The sequence below is a fragment of the Neofelis nebulosa genome, chromosome 1 (assembly GCF_028018385.1).
Source record: "Neofelis nebulosa isolate mNeoNeb1 chromosome 1, mNeoNeb1.pri, whole genome shotgun sequence".
Lineage (NCBI taxonomy): Eukaryota > Metazoa > Chordata > Mammalia > Carnivora > Felidae > Neofelis > Neofelis nebulosa.
This window is the reverse complement of record NC_080782.1, coordinates 236,072,686-236,095,931: the sequence shown is the minus strand read 5'-3', so window position 1 is coordinate 236,095,931 and position 23,246 is coordinate 236,072,686. Positions and strand designations below refer to the sequence as shown.

The 23,246-nt window shown below is 45.2% G+C and overlaps 1 protein-coding gene across 1 annotated transcript in view; it reads right to left on the bottom strand.

The window, feature by feature from the left end:
• FLT1 (fms related receptor tyrosine kinase 1) overlaps positions 1 to 23,246 on the bottom strand; it is a 174,568-nt gene that overhangs the window by 61,593 nt on the left and 89,729 nt on the right. The window contains exons 13-15 of the mRNA XM_058688848.1: positions 22,533 to 22,641; positions 16,191 to 16,499; positions 11,579 to 11,725 (exon numbers count right to left, since the gene is read on the bottom strand). Coding sequence (XP_058544831.1) covers positions 11,579 to 11,725; positions 16,191 to 16,499; positions 22,533 to 22,641 — 565 coding nt within the window. The remainder of the gene's footprint in view (positions 1 to 11,578; positions 11,726 to 16,190; positions 16,500 to 22,532; positions 22,642 to 23,246) is intronic.

Sequence of the window (23,246 nt, the reverse complement as noted above, 5' to 3'; positions counted from 1 at the left end):
CGCTCCTAGATTGCTACCTCTTAAAGGAACTGATTAGCTAAGAGCTGTATCTGAACAAAGCACCAGAAGAGCCAAAATAGAGATTAAAGATGGCTAGAGTGATCCAAGAACACTAGAGACTGGATGTCTGACTGACTTCCCACAAAGAACACAGAGGAGAGTTTACATATCCAGTCAAACTTCAGAGGTTTAGAAAACTATGGGTAAGAGAAATCCAAGTTTAGTACGCGACAAAGGCTGACAAGTTTGGGAAGTGAAGGATGATGGGCTCATTAAACGGCACTAAAAATGCAAACGATTCCAGTGTTTTCAAATGGTCACCATGCAGCTGCTGCTTTCTCTGTTGAGAATTTTACTCTAAGGTCAAGCCACAGGGCAAAGCATTTGCAGATGTAAAACAAAACAAAACAAAACAAAAAGTTGAGGAAGGGTAGAATAATTTGAGACAGAGTGAAAAGCAGCCTTACGATAATATGTGTTAAGTTGAAGAGAATTATGAGATGCTTAAAACACATGGGCTGAAGGAGTTCTGATGGGCAATGTGATCCCTGGTGAGACGATTTGCTCTTTAGCCATGAAAAAGAGGAGAGGGGCTCTTGGAAAAGAATAAGACTGAGAACAGTGGGGGGAAATGCTGTATAATATTCCTCTTCATGAAAGCACTGAAAAAGGGAAAAGCCATAAACAAAGGTCCTTTCATTTGGGACAATGTCTATTGCTTCACTAGCTTAACTTACAAGTCTGGGTTATGCTAACAGAATAGTTTCCAAAAGCTGCCAAGAAATTGTAAACTGGTTGACTTGAAGGGGTTATAGTGAACGTGAGCACCTTGAAACTGTGCCAAACACACATGTATTTCTAAACATTTAAAAATGAAAAGAATTCTTGCGCCCTTTCGCGGCGAACTCTGCTGTTGTTCTAATGAAGTATTTCAAGATGATTCAGGCACTTGAAAAACGTGTCAGGAGGTGCTAAGTCTATAGCTGTACATAGCTGATAGCTAAGGTTTTAGAGTTCACATCTATAAATTATAAACCCACACATGTGCCCGGGCACACTCATGCACTCATTCCTGCTTCAACACAGTCCTGTGATATGTTCAGATTTGTCATAGCTCCTCGATGAGGTCGGATGCATTTATACTGCAGAACAGAGCCATTCATCCAAAGTGGCCATTCTGTGTAGAGTGAGGGAGTGTGCCTATGACCCGTGAAGTGTTAGCACTGCATCGCATAGAGGTCAAAGTCTAGAAAGCGTTTTCCATCAGCATAGGAATAGTTAAATTATGGGGCTACGTACCATATTAAAGGGTATGGATGCTAAAAAGACGGGAGCAGGACATTATGTGCTGACACAGGAAGACCTCCAAGATACGCGGTGAACAAAGCAAGTCATCAAACAAAACACGTTGCAAGATCTCAACTCAGATTTGTCTTAGAGATGCTGGCTTCTCTCTCTCTCTCCCTCTCCTCTCTTACCGGCACAGGGTTGGCTTTCAGTGAATAGCTGTTGAATGAATGAATGACTGAATCCCATCCCATTTATTATTTGCTCCACAAATACGGATGCCCTGCATGTGTATACCTGCACCTCACATAGGCAAAAAGCGGTAAAGTTGTTGACAAAATACAAATCAAATACTTGACGTGTGTTAACTCTCCGTAAGGACATTTTTTATAGCTTGTGCTCTTTCCGTGCCACGTGATCTTTCACAATGAAAACGTATTTGTGGATCATATAATTTCAAAAAAAGATAGTCTTACAAATGAAATTATGGGGGTGCCTGGGTGGCTCAGTCGGTTAAGCATCCAACACTTGATTTTGGCTCAGGTCATGATCTCATGGTTCACGAGGTTAAGCCTCGCATCAGGCTCTATGCTGATAGTGCAGAGCCTGCTTAGGATTCTCTCTCTCTTCCCTCACCCACTCGTGCTCACTTGCTCTCTCTCAAAATAAATAATAAACTTCAAAAAAAATGAATTATGGGCCTCTTTACCATCAGCAGAGTCACTGAATGAAAGTTTAAAAGGTATATTATATATATATACATACACACACACATCTCCAAATAGTTTAACATTTGCAAAACTTTCAAATTTTTTTTTTAATGTTTATTTATCTTTGAGAGAGAGAACGTGAGCAGGGGAGGGGCAGAGAGAGAGGAAGACACAGAATCCGAAGCAGGTTCCAGACCCTGAGCTGTCAGCACAGAGCCCGATGTGGGGCTTGAACTCACGAGCTGAGCTGTGAGATCACGACCTGAGCCAAAGTTGGATGCTTAACTGACTGAGCCACTCAGGTGCCCCTGTTTGCCAAACTTAATATTGACTATGTATACAATGATGAAATATTTTCGAAGCAAGAAAAGTAGGTTTATACTTCACAACAATGTATAATTTTGGATTAAAGGGTCGCCTGGGTGGCTCAGTCGGCTAAGCATCCAGCTTCGGCTCGAGCCATGAACTCAAGTCATGATCTCACTGTTCGTGAGTTTGAGCCCCGCATCGTGCTCTCTGCTGTTAGCACAGAGACCACTTCAGATCTTCTGTCCCACCACCCCCCCCCCCCGGTCAAAAATAAACAAACATTTAAAAAAAAAAACTTAAAAAAGAGGCTAAACCAAAATCTATTCCATCGGAAGACTGGCCCCCCTACAGAATGCTTGTGAGTGTGTGTGTGCGGGGGGTGTGTGTGTTGGGGTACATGATATACGTTTGCTGTGCTTCATTTCATTTTTCAGTGGTGGCCAGCTGAATTATGACGGAGTTGAATGAGATGGCTAAACTAATATACAATTGAATTGTTTAAGGCTCCTTAGAAGCAGGAGATAATGCGGGGCGCCTGGGTGGCTCAGTCGGTTAAGCGGCCGACTTCAGCTCAGGTCATGATCTCACGGTCCGTGAGTTCGAGCCCCGCGTCAGGCTCTGGGCTGACAGCTCAGAGCCTGGAGCCTGTTTCAGATTCTGTGTCTCCCTCTCTCTGACCCTCCCCTGTTCATGCTCTGTCTCTCTCTGTCTCAAAAATAAATAAATGTTAAAAAAAAAAATTAAAAAAAAAAAAAGAAGCAGGAGATAATGCAAAAATGAAGCTATCGCTTGAATATGGGCTGGACGAGGAACGAACTTTCTCAGTTTGACTCTATTCAGTCACGTAAGCAATGGCAAATTCATAGACTAGGTTATCTCCAAATACGTTTGTTTCTGTATTTCCCTTCATTGGATTGGGACTCCCCAGCTGCATTGCTGTCTGTCACTGTAGGTCTGGGTTAAACTGTTTCAAGTTTGTACTTGGGGGGACGAGGGGTTCCAGTGTAAATTCTGGACACGTGAAATAGAAAAACCTCATTGAATCGTTCTGCTAAGAGACGGAGGTGCACAATTATCTAAGGTAGATCGTCAGGCAGTCTTCAGTGTAAGCAGCAAATTGTAGATTGGGGGGGTGGAGACCTCTTCCCTCTCCAAGCACCCAGACAGCAGCTGTTAGTTTTCGGGTTTGTGACTTTGGACAGGGTGCAGTCCTGAGATGTCTGGGGCGAGCTCTTGGAAGGGCCTGCCCTCTCTCTTCCCCCATCTCATCCCCATATGTCTCGATTTCTCTTCTCTTTGTTTTTCTTCATTCCCAAGTTCTTTTTCTCTGCTACCGGTCCCTCAAGCACTGGCTGGTCGTCAAACAAAACAGGCTGCTGATCTTGGCCGTGCTCACACTCCAGTTCCGTGCGTTGCAAGAGGTCACAAAAAGAATCAAAAGACGAGGTTCATTCACAGTCAAAAAGCTTTAATGGGTATAAGGTTTCTGTTTGAGGTGCTGATAAAGTTCTGAAACTAGATAGTGGTGATGGTTGCACAACTTTGTGACTGTGCTGAGTGCCACTGAATTGTACACGTTAACGATTAAATGGTAAAATTTATGTCATGTGCATTTTGCCACACACACACACACACACACACACACACACACACACACACACAAAGGCGGGGGGTGGGGGGAGGCCCTTTCTGAAGTGACGCTCACATTCTCAAGTTCGTTTTTTATTTCTTACGGTCTAAATTTTTCATTTCATTTGAAAATCAAGAGGACTTTCAGAAAGCACCAAAGACTCAAATGACCAGCAGACAGCCCCGCTATTTACGAGCGGGTCTGTGCCGTCTGCTGTGTGATCCCCTCGGCTGGGTCTTGCTGTGGCTCACACGTTTCAGGAGGCTTTTCTGGGCTGGATGGGGATAAGGATGCTGTACCGGAAGGCGCGTCCAGGCAATTTTCTTTGGGCAAAGCGTTACGGTATGATTAGCTACATATGTATGTATGTATGTGCAAGACCTAAATAAATGACAGTATTTCAGTAAAGAGTCATATTTGGGTGTCAACACTGATTCTCCATAAATAACTTCTGGCGATTTTGAATACAAAATGGGACTCTACCCACGGGTTATCTTACTTTTCTGAGGGTGAACCATGGTCGCACTGAACCAGCCGGACATCAACAAGCAGTCGCAGACTTGCGTAAAGTGTCAGTCTCCATTTCTTCACCACGTCAAGGCTGTGATCAAAGTCAGGGTTCCTCTTTCGTCTGGGGTTGGGCTTGCAGCTCTGAACTCCAGCAGTACCAATCAAGACGTTTTCCTTGCTGTTACCTCACTGTACTCTTTCCTTAATTCCACTCCTTTCTCCTCACCTTCTAAATGGAAGTCGATCCTTAGAAAAGAACCGAGTTTTGGCTCTGCAACATATTCAGAACGCCCCCTATGCTTATATTGTCGTCGGGGGATACGACTCAACCTTGAGAATTTGTTGGAAGATTCTGGCTGGGGAAAGAAGCTACTGGTAAGGTCACTTGTGAAGCTTGGCCCTTCTTGGTCTGGGTACATGGACCCCTCCCTGCCCCTTACCTTAAAGACACATATTGGAGAGAAAGGACACCGAGAGCAGCTGCTCAGCCAATCACATCAGCAGACTGATGGGGCTTGGTGGGGGTGATAAATAGAGCAGTCAGCCCCCCCTCCCACGCACTCCCCAACGTGTTCCAGGAATCCTGTACACGCTTTCCTGCAATGTTTCTTCATTCATTACGCACCCTAAAGGTGGATTTCATAAGAAAAGACAATTACCACTCAGGTTTTGCAAAAGATAATTAACATTTCTGAATTTTATGTTCTGTAAGACATCAAGTGAAGCTGTGGATTCTGAGGGTGACAGTCCCATTATCACCCCTAGGTATTAACACCCTCACTCACTTCTCTCCTCTACCTTCCTCAAGATCTTTCCTAGCTCTATGAAAACCACTTTGTATTTCAGCCATCATTCTGTTCCCCCTGAAGTCCGAGGGCAGCTGGTCACGTTGATGTGAATATGCACTTTACAGGTGAAGATGTTTCGTATCAGGGATCTAGTGGTGACAGGAAAGATGTCCCTTTCAGGTCATTCGAGACATAGTCCTAGTAACCAAGATCCAACTTAGGAAGCAGTATTAATCAGCGGGTCAGAGTGATTCTCTCCTACCCCAGCCTCAGGCTACTTAAGAGCGAATCTATTCTTTCTCAGCTCTTGGTTGTTTCCAATCTTAAAATAGTCTCATCCTAAACTTAAAAAAGCTCTAATCTTAAAATAGTCTGAACCGTTTTGCTGCCATAGAAATGTAATTGACACAATAGGTCGCTGACGGTTTCTCGGTTTAGGGAAGGCTTTACCAAAAACGTCTCAGGGTGGCACTGTTTTCTGCTCTCTTAAATATTTTCGGAGGAAAGTTTGTTACTTTTTCCAGCATTTTAATGACTTTTTCAGAAATCCCACTTTTCTCTGCACAATCAGGTTTGTGCTTGTATCGATGCAAAACGAAGCTAGACAGGCCTTCTTCTGGATCCGCTTCGCACCCTCATCTGGTGTCCTTATGGTGCCATCCGCCCCGTGCCAACAGCCCCACCTACATGCTTGCTCAGCTCTGTCACAGCTCTGAACATTTTTAGGACCTCGGTGGAGAATCTGGGAAGAGTGTGAGGTAGAAAGGTGACTTTCTGATCATTTTGGAGGAACTGCCGGGCCCTTGAGAAGGTGGCTGGAGCAGTGTTGAGGAGGAGGTCATATGTCCTCCAAGGTGGCTTCAGACCATTGCCCCAAGGCTGGGTGCAAACCCTTTAAATTTTCAACCCAATGGAAATGGATGTTTCTTAGATGAGCTTTGCTGCCTGTATACTCCTGAGAATCAAACCATACTCGAAACAGCCAGTGGCCAGTAGAATCCATCCCTAACTTGCCATCGGTCCTTCCGTGTTATATTGGTCTTTCCTGTCCGGTCCTGGACATTCTACTCACTTTAGCTGATCAATTCTCTCTTCACCTGTCTTTTCAGAGTAAATATGTCTCAGACTGCCTTTCTCTTCAACACTCTTCAGGAGAGACAGAGACGGAGCGGGGGAGGGGCAGAGAGAGAGGGAGACACAGAATCCGCAGCAGGCTCCGGGCTCTGAGCCATCAGCCCAGAGCCCGACGCGGGGCTAGAACTCACAAACCGCGAGATCATGACCCGAGCCGAAGTCGGACGCTCAACCGACTGAGCCGCCCAGGCGCCCCTTGAGATTTTATTTCTAAGTAATCTCTATATCCAACGTGGGCTCGAACCCACAACCCTGAGATCAAGAGTCGCATGCTCCACCGATCCGGCCAGGCGCCCCGTGGGCATGCCTGCTTTTAAAAAAAAAAAAAAGTTTTAAATATTTTTTATATGGTTTACATTTTTAACATTTAAGAAATAAACTGCAGTCTTTGGGGAGCTTAAGGTTTAAGGGTTAGAAAGGAGAAAATGTTGTTTGACGAATATGACGTTAATGTCCAAGGAGTCACTAAAACTGGTGACTTGGGAGTGACACGCAGGCGCAGTCAGCCGCACACGCCCGGTGCTCGGAGTGTGGGCCCCAGAGTCAATGTCTGGTCCCAGCCTCTGCCCACCAGGCACCGGCTCTGTGATCTGGAGGCAGCTATTTCTCCTCTCTGTGCGTCTGTGTCCTCGTTCCATCCTTTGGAAAACAGGCGTCGTAATTTAGCAAGACTCCTAAGATTGTGATGAAGGGGAAACCCATCGACCTTAGTGACGCGCTCAGAACAGTCACAGGCACCCAGTCAGCGCTCGTGAAGTTAACTTCATCTGCCAGATGCGTCTCCTAACGGTACCTACCTCTGATGACAGTTGTGAAAAGTGAATGAGGTCTTTGTCAAGGTCACACAGTGCCTTGGTTCCTGGTTGAGTGCTCAAGGCATTTTTATTTAATGAAGAAGACCTGTTAAGCTATTCTGTCTTCAGAGCTTTTAAAAACGGGCACACATAAAACTAGAGAATAACCCTTCTGTGACACGAACTGCAAATAAACCAGACATGGAAGGAAAGGAAGAGTCCCGACGTACTAGAATGAGAAAGAAGGATCTCCAGTGGAGGCAGCCTCTGTGGTTCTCAGGAGGGGAAATAAAGACGCTCCAGGAGCGGTGGGAGTCCAGGGTGACTCGGGGCCCCAGAGGCCCTGGAGGGCCGGCAGCTGGGCTGGCCTGGAGGGCCGCTCCATGGGTGGTGGGCGTGTGGTTTGCAAGGTGCCTGCTTGCTTCTCCCGGGGGTTGCCCTGGCGGAGGCTGCCCCGCGTCCCCCGTGCACACGCTTTCCGGGGCCTGTGTGCTTATCATCCCTTTTTTCCTGCAGATGCCCTGTGGCCCAAGAAAGTCCTACTCAGCTTTCGTCAGGCTTCCTTGAAACTGCATTTCTTCTCTAGGATGGCTGTGCCCCACTGAAGGGTTTCCTGAAAGGAAATGAGGAGGGAGGAGAAAAGTTCTCCCCTTACGGTCTTTCAGCAGGCATTTTATGGCCACTCGTCCTGAGCGCAAGCTCTCACGTGTGCCCTGTTTCCTCTCTCATATTTTCTTTGGACTCGGGTGCGTTGCCTTTAACAAATGACAATGATGATGGGCCAGATCCTATCAATGACCCAAGGCCACCGAAATCCTCTCGGTATATAAATGTTTTTTGAGTCGCCACATGTCGCAAGTCTTTAAAGGGCGTGCAATTTATCTTCTGGCTCTTTAAACTTGAAATAATCAGCTTAACTGATTTCAAGCCATTATCTATTTATATTTGAGTATATATTTTCTATTTGTAAATGTTGAATTTATAATTATATATTTCATTACATATATTTAATTGTATATTTTAGTTTTTTTTAATGTTTGTTTTTGAGAGAGAGATAGAGACAGAATGTGAGCAGGGGAAGGGCAGAGAGAGGAGGAGACACAGAATCCGAAGCAGGCTCCAGGCTCTGAGCTGTCAGCACAGAGCCCGACGCGGGGCTCGAACCACGAACCGTGAGATCGGGACCTGAGCTGAAGTTGGACACTTAACCGACTGAGCCACCCAGGTGCCCCTTAATTATATATTTTATATTTGTAAATATACATTTATAATTATATATTTCATTACACATTTAAGTATTATTTAGGCTTTAAAATTTACTCTCAGTATAGCTTTCCAAAGGCTTAGAATCCCAAGCAGGCTCCACACTGTCAGGGCAGAGCCTGATGTGGAGCTCGAACCCACGAACTACGAGATCATGACCTGAGCTGAAATCAAGAGTTGGATGCTTAACCAACTGAGCCGCCCAGGTGCCCCAGTTCAACTCTAATTCTTTAACCCACATTCAAAGGATGAAAACTCAACGTCAGCCAAATTTACGTCTTTCAAAGAAACACCCAACATCTTAGATTAGTATTTTGTAAAATGTATTTGGTGATCAAGTTAGTTGGGGGAATACTTTAAAGAAGTTTGCCTGGTTTCTTTAAAACAGGACTTCTTGAGGTCTTTGATATACTAACGTGGACTCTGAATCGCTAAAGGGAGACTATTCCAGGCACTGTTTCCCAACACAAACGTATGTGTTTATTCATGTGTTCGTTCATCCTTATGTTTTGGTAGAATGCCTCAAGGGATTCGTTTTCTGTGAAGCAACCTATCTTAATAGTGTGTCATTTTGGGCAAATCATTTTACCTCGCTGGGTCTAAATGTTCTATTCTACAAATGGAACTAGAGATACCCCAACGGTCCCTTTAGCTTTAAAAATCCCAAGACAGAGTCTCCCCAACCACCCGGAAGTCCAGACATCTGTGCTACCAGGTGAACCTCGCTAAGGACAGAATAAAACTTTCTGAAAAACGTTCATCCGTTCCTTCGCTCATGAAACACTGATCGGTTGCCAAGCACTATGCCAGCTTGGAGGACAAAAAGAGAAGACACAAATAAGAGGAAGGTTGCACTGTCTGCCCTCAGGATGAATGTGATATGATGGCAAACATGGAGTGAGAGAGCAGACCCACAGTAAGAGAGCGGTGGGAATAGGCACAGATGAGTCACAGATGGACCGATGATCACAGAACAACTCAGTAAGAGCGAAGAGAAGCAGTCACGAATAATAAAGACGCCGGGAGGACCTGCCCCCTCTGTGCAGGCGATGAGTAAGGCTTTCTGGAGAAAGAACACCTGACTTGGGTCTTAAGGGACAGGGAGGCGTTCAATGAAGGCAAGGCACTCCAGGCAGCGGGGACACAAGAACAAAAGCAGATGGCATTGAAGCAGCACAAGGAGTCCCGGGATCTACAAGAGCTTGGAGACGGCTAGAAGTTAAGGTTCAACAGGGGAGGGTGAGCTTGGAGTTGGGGAAGTAGCAAGGGCCAGTTGTTGAGGGCTTCCTCTGTCAGACGCTTGAACGTGGGATAGGGAGCCCGTGAAGACTTGGAAAGAGGGAAGTGCCAGGTTCACAGCCGCCTCTTATCCAGCTGTGTAGAAAACAGATGCAAAGAGAGAAAAAACAGGCAGAGAGACCAGTCAGGAGATGTTCTCTGAACCCAGAAAACGACAAGAGGACAGCGGAGGGAAGGGAGGACTTGAGGCATATGTCCTATTTACGTGCATAACCTGGACAGCCTGGTGACAGACCAGAGAAGGACGGAGGGGAGGTCACCCGCTTCTGGTGTGGACCATGAAGCAGACGACGTAGTACGAGAGGAGGCGCTGCTCACGGAGAAAAATGATGGGACGTGGTGAGTTTGGGACTGGCCTAGAGGAAGGCCTTTCTAAGATACCTTAACGTTGGAGATGGTCTACCACAACCCCTTTGTGAGCATCAAGCTCAAACGGAGATTCTGTTTTGAGCGGAGGACTCATATTTAAGGACCATTCCGCATTGCTAGTCATTTGATTTCGGTTGTTGGGCTGTTGTAAATAAATGGCAGTTTTGGGGCACCTCGGTGGCTCAGTCGGTTAAGCGTCCGACTTCGGCTCAGGTCACGATCTCGTGGTATGTGAGTTCAAGCCCCGCGTCAGGCTCTGGGCTGATGGCTCAGGGCCTGGAGCCTGCTTCCGATTCTGTGTCTCCCTCTCTCTCTGCCCCTCCCCCGTTCATGCTCTGTCCCTCTCGGTCTCAAAAGTAAATAAACGTTAAAAAAAATTTAAAAAAATTAATAAATGGCAGTTTTACTTTTAATATAAGTGGAATTATTAAGTAAAATTATAAATGAGTTTCTTTTAATCTTATTTAACCACAAAATTATCAGGCAGGCAACAGACAGTGTTGATACTTACTGATTTAAGTCTGGTGGTTTTCGGTATATTTTTTATTGAAAGAAAATTAAGACGTGACCCTTAACTTAGATTTTTTTTTTAAACCAGTATTCTATCATTTAAAATAGTCTTCTTTTTTACGAAGTCATTAAAATTGATATAGGTGAATTAAAAAGCTTCTAGGGGTGCCTGGATGGCTTAGTCAGCTGAGCGTCGACTTTGGCTCAGGTCATGATCTCACGGTTCATGGGTTCGAGCCTCGTATCCGGCTCTGTGCTGACAGCTCAGCCTGGAGCCTGCTTCAGATTCTGTCTCCTGCTCTGCCCCTCCCTGGCTCACACGCTGTCTCTCTCTCTCTCTCTCTTTCAAAAATAAATAAAAACTAAAAAAAAAAAAAAAAAAAAAAAAAAGCTTACAAAACTACCCTGAACTTCATATACACCAGATGTTCAAAGTTCTGCCATACCTCAAGCCAAGGAACCAACTCCTCACTTTCTCTGTTAAGCTGAACTGACACGTTTTCTAAGGGGCTCTTACCATTTCTTTATGAATGTACCATTTAAAGCAGATTCTGTATGGATCCTTCTACAGGGTTAGGAATATGGCGTGCAAAAGAACTAACTCTAATAATATTCCTCATTAGACGTTAATATAAACAATGGGGCGCCTGGGTGGCTCAGTCGGCTGGGCGTCCGACTTCGGCTCAGGTCACGATCTCGCGGTCCGTGGGTTCGAGCCCCGCGTCGGGCTCTGGGCTGACGGCTCGCAGCCTGGAGCCTGCTGCGGAGTCTCTGTCTCCCTCTCTCTCTGCCCCTCCCCCGCCCACGCAGTCTCTCAAAAATAAACATTAAAAAAGAAGAAGAAGAAGTTAATAGAAGCATGATCCAGAGCTCCATCCGCAAGTGTTTCTCAATGTACAGAACAGAGCTGAGAGGAACATTAAAGGAAGAAGAGAATGATGAGAAACAGGGAATTCGAGGAAGACAATCTCTTACCGGGTGCCTGCTGTATTTGGTGGTTGTTTTTAAACCAGGTTATCTGAGGCTCTGGGACACCAGTAACATGACAGCGGAACGTGCTGGAGCTGCTGATGGCCACTGTGCGATCACTGAGGCTTGTCAGGAGGCGTGGTGCTTCCTGATCTAGTGAATAAAGAAAGGGGGTTGTTACTACTCATTAGCTGTATTCCTTGTTACAAAGGCACATCAATACTTCACATACAGAGAGAAGCAGCAAAACTCAACGGTCAGGTTTCCCTCACATTTTGTTCCCTAAGTTCTCCTTCTACTGTTAAACTACTGCATCGTCTTTCTCGAATTGCTACAATCAATGGAAATTTGTTAGAACGCAGAGTGAAATCAAGAACGGAGCCCTGTATTTTTGGGTTTCAGGATCAAGGTGTTTTGTTTTGTTTTGTTTTTCGCCTGGCCAACCAGTTTTCCTTTTGTGAGAGAAGCTTTTCAAAATCCTGAGGATTTTGCCTACTGTTTGAGGAGCTTAAAAAGGAAAAAGGCGATTTTGGACACAGGCTCGTAACCAATCTTTCCGGAAATCCTAGTATTCTCGTGATGAGCTAATGTAATTTTGTCCGTAGTTTTTTCGATGTGTTTGTGAGGCCACGTGTGTGTTGCTCAGCTGTCTGTAACCTAAATTGTAAGGTGGCAGACCCAACAGGAGAATTGCGTGGACTTTGGAAGCTTTATTGATTATTTCCTTCCTTCACCCCTTCCCCAGTGCAAGCAACCGAAGGATTAATTCAAGAGGCAGAGGCAAAGGTTTGTGGTTTTTGCACTATATAATAGTACAAGTATTGTATTTTATATTATTTTCTCTTAAAACATACAAATATGATACAATACAATTTATTTTAATAAAATGCCGACCGATATAGTACAACAACAGGAATTTAATACATTAGGATACAATACATTACAACATTAAAATCCCACATTGGAACAGCAGCACCCCGAGGCCCCAGTGAGTACAGCGTCTCTATGTAACAAAGTAGTCAGTCCCGCTGATGTGTATACATTCTAGTTAGGCGGGTGCTGCATGGGTAGCTCAAGCTTCCAAGGTGAAAAGGACGAAGACAAGTCCTAACCCTCCCGAATCCTCCTCCTCTCCCCCCCGCCCCCCTGCCCGTGTTGCAACTCCTGGAACAGAAATCAAGAGTTTTGGCGTGACTTACGCATTCTGCGCCACTGTCTTCAACTAGAGGGAGCTTTCTCTGACCATTTTGCATTTCCTCATCTTATTGTACTAACACTGTGAAAGCAGCCTGGGAGTAATCACAGTGCTCTAAGAAGTGACACACTGCAGTGGCCCTGATTCCCCCGTCCCTGCAGGGTTCTGCCCGGTCCCACAACCTTTCTCTTTTTGTTCCTGCAGGGAAACTCTCAGGATGAGCATTCGTTGAAGCAATTTAGAAATCTCAGGTGAAAAAGCAGATTATCACGTAACTCAAACAGCACGTTGACCCGGCAGGGTTACTAATCTGGCGGGAGGAAGAGTGTTCTCATTAAATTTTGATTTCCACGCTTCCCGCTGGTCTTTCCTCACTTTACACAACATGGGATCTGAAGGCTAAAAAGAGGGTTGAGAGGAGAGCCCTGACATAGAAACTCTTCAAGCGTAGAGTGGAATGAATGATTGCCATGGCCCTTTCCCCTTCTGTCGGTGTATCTTTCCTAATCTCTCCTGCACCCGCCCCCCACCCACCCCCCAGGCGGAAGCATTTCAACATTTCTGTGTTGGCATTCTGGGCCACCTGTCACGTGGTGTTTCCTAAAAGAAAATGCAGTCAGATGGCAACATCTTCAAGTCTGATCACTTGTACGTGCTTGATTGTTACAGTTTTGACATTTTTTTTTTTTTTACACAGCAAAGACTCTACACAGATTGGTGAAACAAGACAAGGTAACGAAGAACGGGGCCATATTACTATTTGGTCTAGTTCAGGTGGCAAGCCAAATTTGACAGATCTCATTTAAAACTCAGACACCTCACTGAGTTACACCTTTAATAGCTTCCCCTACCATATTTACAATTTCCCATGCACTAAATAGGATAAAGCAATCTGTCATCGCCCGTAGGCCTTATTATCAAAAAGGAAGTCTGGATACAAGGCCTCCAACACCCAAATTATCACCGTAGCTACAAACTATAGCATCACCAACGCAGACAGGATTTGGCTTCCCTGACAGGTGTACTGGAAACAATGCCATGAGAGTTCCCAAAGGCCCTACCTGCCCTGGACAAACTTTAGGCAAGAGAGAGGTGGCAAAGGTACACTGAGCCCTTGTTCTTAAGCCTCGGTGGCTGGACGGAATGGGTAGCTGCTTTCCACAACTTAACAAAGGGAAGCTGATCCCTGCCAACTGAGAAAATCAGAATTAACGGAGTATTTCTGCTGGTTATCGATAGCCAAAGATCACTCCACACTGGTTCTTCACTGCTATGGCCCCAGAGATCTGCCAGGTTTCATAAAGACACCGTTTTCTCTTCTCCACCTGGAATGGGGACTGAGGAACCAGCCTCACGTCCTCTAGTCCAACTCAATCATTCTCCACATTAGGCTCTTTTTTCTTACCCTTTCCCCCATTCTCCTCCTCCCCTTCCTCCACACCCAGAAGAGTGACGAATACGAAACACAACCCACCCAGTTGGTCTTTCTTTCCGAAACTCTCTGGAAGGACGAATTCCACAGTGAACAATGAATTACTCGATGGAATTCTTAAGATCATCTCCTGCCAATACTAACACCCTTCCCCTCCCCGCAAAGATCGCGACTGCAATTTCAAGGGGAAGGAAACGATCGATTCTGCATGTCTAATTTGGCATCTTTTCCGGAAGTGATAGCCCTCAGCCATTTTACTTGCATTTTCAGCTTTAGTCCCAACCGAGTCCCCACGATCTGTGGCACTGAGGCATTGTTTCCCGAAGGAACACGCTGACTTATAATGAACAAAGACGCCAGGCGAAAAGAGCCATAGGTAAAATTTCAAGATACAATTCATTATTCTTTCCTCTGGGCTGACAACTTCCAGGTTCCTAATTGTTTTCAGAGCATTTGGGGCTCCATGAAACGGGCATTCTGGGGAAATGCTATTGTCTACTCCTTCACACTTGACAAAAGCAATTCCCACGTGAAAGACAAGTTTAGCCCGTGGGACAGGGTCTGTTACCTAAAGGAGGAAACGGTCTGGTGAGTTCCCAAGCCTGAAACGTTGTCATAATGTCACCTTCTATTGAGCTGCCCGGCCACTGTGTTCTCAGCCCCGGCTATTTTGGTCCCTGGAGGTTGTTTTCCAATAGTCCATGCAAGTCACATATCATGATCGATCATTGATGAGAACAACAGAACAATGCATATTAAATTGGTGAAAAAGTCACTTTCCCCCCAAATGCAAGCCTACAAGAGATTAGAATCTCTCCTGATTTAAACACGGCTCCCTGAATTCTGTTCCTGTGATTTTGCCATTTCTTAATCCCCCCAAAAATCCTATCACCATCTCCACACAGGGAAAGTGGACTTTGTTTGACGGGCGCATTTAGAAGAATGCATTCAACCTTCGGTCACGATAGCCTCGATTTCCTTGATAAACGGATCGTGGTTTGTCTCTGAATGCCATCATTGAGAGAGAAGGGAGTTCTTTAAAAGAATAACCAGGGGACAAATACACGTAAAATGAAGGCAGGATCCACTTTTTGTCAGAGGCGGTCAGTGGCTGCATGGTCCACTCAGAAGCCCCGTGCTGACCAGTGGCCTGGTTACCCGGATTACGAACCGGCTGGACTCTGGTGGGCATTCTTAATTCATACTGTGATAAAGCTTTAATACCTCTGAACTACACCAACATCTTGCACTCCTGGGGCCCATTTTAGAACTCCAGTTTAAGATTAATGTGCTTAATGTAAAAATAATAATAATAATAATAATAATAATAATAATAATAAAAAGCATTTTCAAATAAATAAGCATTGTAACTTGCTATCCAGGTGCCATTTACAAATCAAGAGCAGAGAAAATAGTACAAAATAAAACCAGGCGGAGGTCCGACAGAGTCTCAAGTTCAACTGTACTCGTTCTGAGCTGGAAGATTAACTTATTCACGTCCATCTTTGGCAGAAACCAGCGCACGTGTTTAAATTATTCAGTTTGCGTAGCTTCGACACTTAAAAATACAAAGAGGCTGCCATCAGAGTGGGAGGAAAGGATCAGTCCCAGGTTGTTGTTTATCAGGCAGGAGAAGACAGCAAAGACAAAAAAAAAAAAAAAAAAACAGAGAATGCGCCGCAGGGATCCTCCAAATCCAAACGCGCACCAAGTCGGCCCCAGAGAGCGGAGCCCCTCAGCCTGAGTGGGGAGCCCCGGGCTGGGACCTTGGGAGCTCAACATCACTATCATCTCCAAACTCATTTTGGGAGGAGCATCTCCTCTGAGCCGGAAAGTTAGCAACAGTGACAATAAATCAAGATGATATGAGACAACTGTTACTTTTTAATGAGTCCTTTAATGTTTTACATTATTTTGTGTGGTACAATCATTCCTTGTGCTTTTAAATTTGGAGATCCGAGAGAAAACAGCCTTTTTGCTGCAGTGCTCACCTCTAATTGTAACTTCTTTCTTCTGGAGGATTTCTTCCCCTGTGTATATGTTCCTGGCTCTGCAGGCATACGTGCCTGAATCTTCCAGGGAAGCATTCTTGACGGTGAGATCGAGAGTAACAGAGTATTCTTTAGTGATGGCCATTTTTTGCTTGCTGATACTGTGATGCATTGTGCGGTTTTTAACTGTCCGCAGCAAAAGCCAAGTAATGTCTGTGTATAAGAACTTGTTAACTGTGCAAGACAGTTTCAGGTCCTCTCCTTCCGTCGGCATTTTTTCCAAGTTAACGTGAAATCCGTTGGGCACGTCTGTAAAACAAGAACAAAGAGCTTCAGTTCGTAGAAAACTCAAGGCTTCTCATCTGGAGACAGTCACAGACCTTAACAACTGTTCCTACACGAATTCTCTCAGCATCAGCCTTAAAAGGATGAGTATGTGTCTCTTCCTTTCTGGGGAACTGATCCAACATAGGTAAGAGCCACCTAAGGGCAGCCCATCAGAAGCGAGGCAGGAAATGCAAAGCAGGCTGTTTCGGGTGGGACATTTTCCTTGTTTGGGGCAACAGAGTGGAATTTGTTTTACAACTTGGAATGATGACCACGTTTCCCATTTCTTTAGTCTGCACAGGACTCCTCCTGGCGACTGGGCGAAATGGGCAAGTTGTAAAAGAGCCATTTGTACTAAAAACCAAGGATGAGGGGGACTTGGGTGGCTCAGTAGGTTAAATGTCCGTCTGTAGCTCAGATCATGGTCTCATGGTTCACGAGTTCGAGTCCCGCTATTTGCACAGAGCCTGCTTCTCATCTTCTGTCTCCCTCTCTCTGCCCCTCCCCTGCGCACCCTCTCTCAAAAAATAAATATTTAAAAGCATTCCTCTCTCTCATGGTTTCTCCTCGTGCCTCTGTTTCTTTTTAACAACAAAAAAACAAAAAAACAAAAAACAAAAACCACAAAAAAAACCCAAGGGTAGTTTGATGGTCAAACTTCTCCACAATAAGTGAGGAAGTCCCAGGTACGTGGTAGGAGACTTGAGCCATGCTGGTCAACACCACTTTAAGCCTAGACTTTTCCAGTAAAAACACCAACTGGCCTCCCCGGTTTCCTACAATTGGATGGATAGTATCCATCCTGCTGGTGTGCCATCTACCTTGCCTGCCCTTGGCTGGCACAGTGGGCAGAGAAGAGCCACGGCACATGCTCAGGTACCCTTTCAGGGGGACGGTCCTACTTGGATGTATGAGAACAAAATGCAGTCAACTAATCTGGAAGAGCCGCCTGATGCTCCGATGGGGGAGGGGGAGAGTCATGTCTAAAAATCAAGTTTACTCTCAAAAACGTAGGGAACACCTTCTGAAAGCTACTGTGCCATCAGAAGCCATTTCTCTCCTGTCAATCCCCAGCTAACCATCTCTGTCTCCAGCAACACCTCAGGAGCACGCCTCCTCTGCTTTCTTAACCTTGACCTTCACTCAGCTTTTTGCGTTCAAGCTCCCTGGTCTCATTTGGGAGCATTTCCCCGGAGGATTGAAAAAAAAAAAAAAAAAAAGAAAAGAAAGAAATCATTGGTCACTGGCCCCGAACTGACCTGCTCTCAAAACCCTCCCATTGCTTGTCACTTGGTGGCATGTCTGCATTTGAGCAAAGAATTTGGGCCAACATTTTACAAAGTACTTTGAAGATGAAAAGCATTATGTTCTGCTGTTATTATTATTATCCGTTGCACACAAAGCTATAAAGAAACCTTTAAACCTTAGGGGGACAATAGTCCAAAATTAGATATCATATCAACTCTTTCCTAAATCGGACTTTGCTTGTTTTTCTGATTTTTCTGGGCTTTGACTTTATTATAAAGTGTCACGTCTGAAGAAATGCCAAAGTATTCATTTGAAACCTGGGAGCAGGGGGTAACAGTGGCTTATGAAGCTGTCAGTGGCTGGAGAGGAGACCAGCAAAGGTTTTCCTGCTTTTAAAATGAAAAGCTAAGAATGGGTCAGAAGCTGCCGAAGCAGCTAACAGTCATTTTCAGCATAACAATAAGGTGTCAGAAATAGCCCCTCTAACTCAGCATCTTTTTACACTGGGGACATTTTCCAAGCCTGAGGAGTAAAACGCCAGCCACCAGCTTCTTCACAGATACCAGCCGTCGTGTGCACACGGGCCACAGTCGAATCATTTCTTCAAAGACCCCGGGCTTGCCATTTATGAGGTCCCGTCCTGGCGGTTAGAACCCAAGCGAGCCCAAGTAACACCATTGAGATCATGCAGAGTTTCTATTTACTTTAGTGATTTGAAACTTCCTGTGGAAATAGCTCACAGGTTTCCTGATGGAAGATTTTGTTTATCTTTGCCAAGCACCACGAGGAATCTCAAAATAAAATGCATTTAGTGACACTGGGAAACCAGGGAGATAAGGCAGTGCTGTTCCTGCTTCACCCCCAGTAATTGCTAACACACCCAGCCATAGTCCCGCGGAGTGCCAGCAAATGGCAAAAACACACACACACGGAGGCAAAGAAAAGAACCAGCTGGGTTTTGAGGTCTGCTTCTCACACCGTTAGCGAAGTCACTTTAGTTCATGTCACCAGACAGCCTCTTAGAAACGACTCTTTCTCAGGCTACCTCCTTTGGCATTGTCTTCTGATCCATAGAAGATGGGAAGTAAAACGTCCTAACACTAGTTAACGAATCCAGAGGGATTTTTTCCTCTCAATTCCTATGGATTTTTAAAAAAATTTTTTTTTTAGATGGAGTACAAAAACAGACCCAGGAAAGAACTGCCTTCTAACGAAGCGAAAGCAGGCGACCTTCCCACACTTGCATATCTGTTGCAGATTTCGGCACAATCCTCGTCGGCCCCAACTAATGCATATCACATCCATGGCATCTTATGAGACGTCATGGAGAAGAATCAATCTTTGCTCGGAAGAGATATCTGATTTAGGGGTAGGTGCAAGAGTAATCTATACTCTTGTATACCTGTGTATACACACCTAATACACAGGTGTGTATTAGGGGATGGACATTTGACTCAGTTGGATCAAACATGTGAATTAAGCTCACGAAACAGACAAGCATAGAAATGCACAGGTTGAGAGGTACAGCTTGTCAGGTCCTAATAAAGAAGGCTTTCCTTCTGCTGAAGAACAGAAATAACAGTCCTTAAGAAGTGAGTGGTTACTAGAAAGTTGTTTGTTTGTTTGTTTGTTTCAAGTAGCTACTACGGGCAAGTGAATGGCAAAGTTTAGAGCAGAAGGGGTGGGGAATTCTAAAGGCCAAGGCCAACTTGTTTTCATTAGTTTGGAAGGCAACTGTGTTAAATTGTTCTTATATTTTAACGAACGGGCAACACGACTGAAATGAGGACCAATAAGGATCCAAATCCAGATCTTTTGATTTAGAACAGGTGAATGTGAGATCTTTTAAACCAGTGCTTCCACTAGGTTAAGTATAAACACCAAGCCAATATGCATTCATCTTTCAGAAAATAGACATGGAAGGGGCAACATTCCTGAGTATTTAGCTCTATCTCTAGTTGAGAATAAATCTCATGACAAGGATTTAAGAAAGAAAAGAGTCATAATTAAAAAAAACAATGAATATAAGCAAATCATAATGACCAAAACTAGAACTTTTCAGGACTAGCAGAAAATAATTCAGAGCAGTTCTATTCAGTTTAAGACGAAAGCTCTTGAATTCCTAGAGGAAAACACTGTAACTTCAAGTACGTATGTTTGAGTTGGATTCTCATCGCCCCTTTCTGAGGACAAGCCTGGAGATCTAGAAAGGATTTCAGCCATCCCATGGTTAAAAACTGTATAATGTGGAAGGAGTAGGAGGGAATCTCTGTCTGCGTTCAACAGACATGCTGACCACAGACAGACACACAACAATGCAAAGTTCAGTAGGATGGGCTAGATATTGGTTGTTGCAGTTGAGGCTGGTCATCAAATTAATCATTTCGGGGGACTCCGAACAACAAGGAAACGAACACAACATTCCCCTCCACTCTTGGTAACTCCTCTTCCGGTACTGCCTTCAGATCCAGGCAAGAGGGGTCCCTGCCCTGGGCCTTTACTTGGCTCTATGCTAGCTGTCCTTCCCCCCACCCCCGCCCCAATATAAAGAGTCTGTGGGGTCAGGAAAGCATGCCACCCCAAGCCTGTGCCACCCCCTGTTCCATGTCTTTTTTTTTTGGGGGGGGGGGTCCTGGGGATCCCAGAATTCCCTGTAAAGATGGCCTCAAGCAGAAGACTGTTAGGGGTGCGGACAGTACTTGGATGACCATACACGTGGGTGCACGAGTGGGGCAGAGCCAGGAATAGAAAGAGAAGACGGGGGTCAGTTCCTTCTGCACCTTCAGGCACTGTCACATCCCGCTGTGGACCTGTGAGTAGTCCCCGAATTCGGCATCCGCGTCTCACATTTCGGGCCATCGTGGAGAGGTCTATTTGCCCATGAGAAGCTGAACCATAGCATGGTATCCGGTCTGGGCTCTGAGAACGTCAGGGCAAGGCTAGCCTCTTCTTTCTACCTGTTCAGATTTCATGCCCTCCTTCCCCCGGACCACCTCAGCCCTTCCTTCTCAGAGGCTCAGAGCACCACTGGACCACACAGTACCCACTGGCCACGTGTGGCTACCGAGCCCTTTCAAATGGGGTGAGTGTGACGGCCAAGAACTGAATTTTATTCCGTTTTATCTCAATTACTTTAAATTTTAAACACTGAAGCCGAACAAGGTTTTAAAAATATCGATCGCATGTCAAGATGATGATATTTTGGATACACTGGCTTACATAAAATTCATCTTACTTTTTATTCTTCAAAAATGTAGTTTTACTGGAAAATTCTAAATTACGTGTGTGGCTTGTAATCTCTATCGGACAGCATTGGCTTAACATCGGTAAATGCACCTGCCATCTTGCTGCTACACATGCCTCTTGATATGGGGATGTGACATTTCTTTTTTGTGTTAAAACTGTCTTCCTATAAAGACGGGGCTTCACGGAGAGCCGTTCAAGTGCTCAGGGCAGCGCTGAACTGTTCTATTCAATGGGGAGTGCCCACTAAGCTTGTATAAACTTGTTGAACATTCAGCACAGGATTGCTCAATCTTTTATACATTAAATCATACGTACGGTGACTAGGGATTTGCATAGGAATTTGTTTCCAATCAAACATAAAGGACAGTACAAACCTTTGTTCCTAAGTGGTCCAAATCATCCAACACTGATAAGAGAACCAATATTGTGTGCAATGGCTATCTGAATCCTTCTCTAAATAAAGGAATTTTCCAACTTGGAGTCGATACAAACACGATTTCCCTTATACTTCTCAGCTGTAAGGGGACAGGGGCTGACCCGGTCTAGGAGTGGCTCTGCTGTGTCCCTCTTCACCTCTCCAAACCCCATTTCCTCACCTGGAAAGTGTGGGGGCTATCAGGCTGAATAGCCTCTCAAGTCTCTTCCGGCTCTCACATTCTGTGAGAATCTACCTCAGGAGATCTCCCACGACACAGCTTCTCTGAGGATTGGCTAACTTGCCGGAAGGCTCCCTGTGATCTGACATCCCATATGTCTCATGCAATCAGACCTACCTATTTCTTTCTAGAGAACTCTAGGCAACTGCTGCAGCCTGCCCCATGCAGCGCGAAGTTTCCAGAAAGCTGGCAAACTGCCCGGGTTTCCTCAGAAAATTGGGGGAGTGTGGAGCCAGGCAATTGTTTTTATACTTTGAGCTACTTACTTCCTTCCTGTACCCATGGAGGGACATAGGGAGTGCCATTTGTGTCCCTTGGACATTCTAAGATTTGCAGAGACCATCACATTTAAGGCTGAAAATCAGTAAATGCTACCAAAAAAACAGCACGAGTTACCGTCAACAAACTCAGTTTCAGAGTTCTATAGGAGAGCCTCATTCCTCAAAAGCAGAAATGACTGACGTTGTGAGACAATTAGCTTTTTAATTAAAAAAAAAAAAAAACATGTCATCAAAGGTTTGGCTTCCTTGATTATTACCAAACAACCGCTATGTACCAGACCCCGTGCCAGGTGCGGAAAAGAGTTTAAAAACGAGTACGACAAGATCCTAACCTCACGACCCAATCTGGGAGGAAGATGCACACAGACGGCTCTACAAGGGAACTCGGAGAAATAAGTTGTTAGATCCAGTGACGCCAAATTCTATTCCTGAGAGCAAGGATGAAGGTACTCAACGTTTAACAAACAATTCTATGGAACTTTTTAAAAACAAAAATCCTTCCAGCTCTAAGTGCACCAAGAAGCAAATTGAAAGGACATCAAGGTCACCAGGCTATCTTTGTGAGTATAGGGTATATCGCTTACCTGTGATATAAAAGTTTATGTTTCTTTCCACAGTCCCTACTTTATTAGAAGCCACGCAACTGTAGATTCCAGAAATCCTAGCGTCCGCCACAACCAAGGTACTAGCCGTCTGTGAAAGAAAAGGAAACTTTAGCGAGAGCAAAGAACCATTTGAACATCCCGAAGATTCTTCTGAGGGCTGCAATGATTCAGCTATTCCATTCATTCAGCAAGGGTACGATTGCACGCACGGTGGTTTACCAGAAGGCTCTCCCTCCGCTGAGCCCCAGCAAGAATGGAAAAATAACAGGAAAGCAGATCCTCAGGAGACCGGGGGCTATGACATCCGACTCGTATGAGGGTTTCAGGCTTATTTATCTCGTGCTGCTGGCGTAACAATTATAGACCTAAAGCCGAGATGCAGGACGGCACGTCCTACTCTGTGAGGTGGTCACTTCCACGTCAATGAGAGGAACAGGTGAGGCCAAGGCCTTCCCTTTTGTTCGGATGACCTGAGATTATGGATGCGTTTGGTAACAGGAGGTCTCTTTGCTGTTTGCTTCTGTAATGGGCATGTCCATTGGGCAGGGACAGTGGAGAAAGGCTGGCTGAACCCTTTCTTGTAGGCAAAGAATGTAGCCTCATAGCCCCGAAGGTGCTGGGGGAGAGGCTGGAAAGTTCACTGAGGTTGTCAGTGTGTGTGTGTGTGTGTGTGTGTGTGTGTGCGCACGCGCG